The sequence below is a fragment of the Ostrinia furnacalis genome, unplaced genomic scaffold, assembly GCF_004193835.3.
Source record: "Ostrinia furnacalis isolate ACB-3 unplaced genomic scaffold, ASM419383v2 OfSCF5420, whole genome shotgun sequence".
NCBI classification, from domain to species: Eukaryota; Metazoa; Arthropoda; class Insecta; order Lepidoptera; family Crambidae; genus Ostrinia; species Ostrinia furnacalis.
Window position 1 is genome coordinate 1 of NW_021135659.1, and position 2,517 is coordinate 2,517.

Sequence of the window (2,517 nt, forward strand, 5' to 3'; positions counted from 1 at the left end):
TGATTTAGAGAATCTGACCCAAGATAAAGTTGCGTTGGAAAAGCGTTTGAATTTGCTGTCCAACTTGGCCAGTATAGATGATTTTACGAAGATAATCATTGAGGAAATGTTAAAGGTCATTGTTACTAAAGATACGGAAGCATTTAAAGTTGTAGAGGCTATGAATGAATCAATGTCCAATGCTAGTCTATATTCTAATGAGAAATTATCTGAAATCGAGAGTGATCATGGTCTTATTGATTCTATATTATCTTGGGTTACTTCAGAACTGCATACAGGATCACAGGAGGCCTTGTCGCACGGTTTTATGTTAATAGCTAATACAGTGAGTAGTTTACAAGAAGAGAAGCAACAGAAAATATTGTCAAGGCACACAGAGAATATTCTGGAAAAGTTTAAAAGTGATGAGGCCAATTTTCACTTGGTACACTGCCTGTATAGTTCTGTTCATCAGAGTGTGTACAATTCTAGTTTCGAGGACATAATGACGATGGCTCTAACTCAATCGTTAGATAGTAACGATGATATTATTCGGACTAAAGCTTGTGTAATAGTGGCACATTTCTTGAATAAGGCTGAGTATGGTCAGAAGTTCGAACTTTTGTATGAACTGTTGAAGAATTTTCTTTCTAAGGGCAATAGAGAGCAAGCTTTATCATCAAGACTAATAGTTTTGTATGGATGGATAACAAAGGCTTTAATTATGAGAGGAAATGAACTGTTTACATTTTGGCTGCAAAAGGTAAGAAAACTATTTAATAAACTCAATAACACAATGTTACTACAACTAGAAAGTCTATAAAATAATATTTATTGTATTAAATTGCCTAAATCTTATAGAACTAACCAACAAATATAAATTAAAGTGGTTTATCAAATACGTGATGTATTAGAACACAATTCATCAGTACCAGTTTAATTACCTTGAACATTAAGATAAGTGCTTCAATTTAGAAGACTTATCTCAATAAACAAGCTAGTTAACGACAATTTCATCATAGTGTGATATGTAAATGTGTGTGTTTAGAATAGGCTAAAAGATAAGGAAGACCTCTTTTCTTTAAATTGACGCCATTATTTGTACTAGAATTAGGCGTTAGCGGATTTTTGTAGTCTGCATGATACTTCAAGCTAAACGCTACAGTATTTTCAGTTGTAATAGTTGTATGTGCCGATACCGACACATCACGCTAATATCTAATGATGTAATTTTATTACCTATGGTTTATAATATTTCTACGCCAACAAAATACGACAGAATATAACTTTGTCATTTTAAGAATTATTGTAACCATATTCTTTGAAATAAACTATTATATTCTATTCTGATATAATATGGATCGTTTCATCCACGAAGACGCGCCCCACCATTTTGAGTGTTATCGGTACACGCTAAAATCATCCATCAGTGCACATGCACACTACAATAATGCCGCTCGCATTGCTCGGATCAAACTCCCCGCACCCCGCGCGACCAAGACCAAAAATTGGTGGAGCGCGTCTTTGTGGATGAAACGAACGCGAACGAAAAGTATAGCGATTTTATAATGTAACTGTTTAGTCTACTACACTATTATTCTATTATGCACTAAAATTTATTGCTTTTGAATAAGTTCCTTCACTATTTCAGATCATGACCACTCTATCATCACCAGAATTCAGTCAACACGGCTGCGAAGCTATCCAACTGATCATGACTGACTACCCCGATTACCTGAACAGAAAACAGCATTGCAGATCTGGTTTGTTATACAAGCAAAGGTTTTACCAGAACTTCAAATCACTAACCAGTACAGTCGGGCCAGTGGAGGATGAGACAAAGCAATATTATCTGCTGAGTTGGGCGTATGTACTTGAAAAGGTGCCGAAGACTGTACTTAATAGTGATGTTGGACAGGTAAGCGTTTCTTATTTTTACATTTTGTATATTTTAATTTGTTTAATGAAAGTAAGTGTGTGGTTCTGTCACAGTCATCAGTACCTCTAGCACGAAAGACTTTCCACTTCTAATCGTTTGCGTATTCGAATCGCAATCAAAAGATTTAGTATGAAAACTTAAACAGTGCCAAGTGAACGTGACCTAAAGTGAACTCTGTATGAAAAATGGTATAATGAAACTAATTTTGACAGTCGAGGTCGTCACATTATCGTTGAATGCGAAGGCTGGGTATCGCATTTTTTCAAATACGCAAACGATTCGAAGACGAAAGTCTTTCGTGCTAGCTACACAGGACTACCACCATTCTTCCCGTGAATGTCATTAGGAAGAAATCGGAATATCAGGCCTCAATCCCAAAACCCGGTTGACCCGCATAAGGACTTTTCGAATCCTCCATTTGCCTCTGGTGAATTGGATAAGGTCGAGTTCTTGCAATAGAGACTAAATGACTTGAATAATACTTGATCATGATAAGCTTGTGTTCATGTTCCAAATAACAACAGGGTGTTTTTTTAGGGTTCCGTAGCACGGTGGGCCAGAAATCGACCTCCCCTTTCATAGGATTTTTAAAAAAAAAA

The 2,517-nt window shown here is 36.1% G+C and overlaps 1 protein-coding gene across 1 annotated transcript; it reads left to right on the top strand.

The window, feature by feature from the left end:
* Positions 1-6: 6 nt before the first annotated feature.
* On the top strand, positions 7-1,897 carry LOC114361133 (MMS19 nucleotide excision repair protein homolog; the record flags this gene model as incomplete). Its single annotated transcript, XM_028316080.1, has 2 exons — positions 7-742; positions 1,631-1,897. Coding segments are annotated over exons 1-2 (903 nt in total), but the record flags the coding sequence as incomplete, so codon positions are not given.
* Positions 1,898-2,517: the final 620 nt, after the last annotated feature.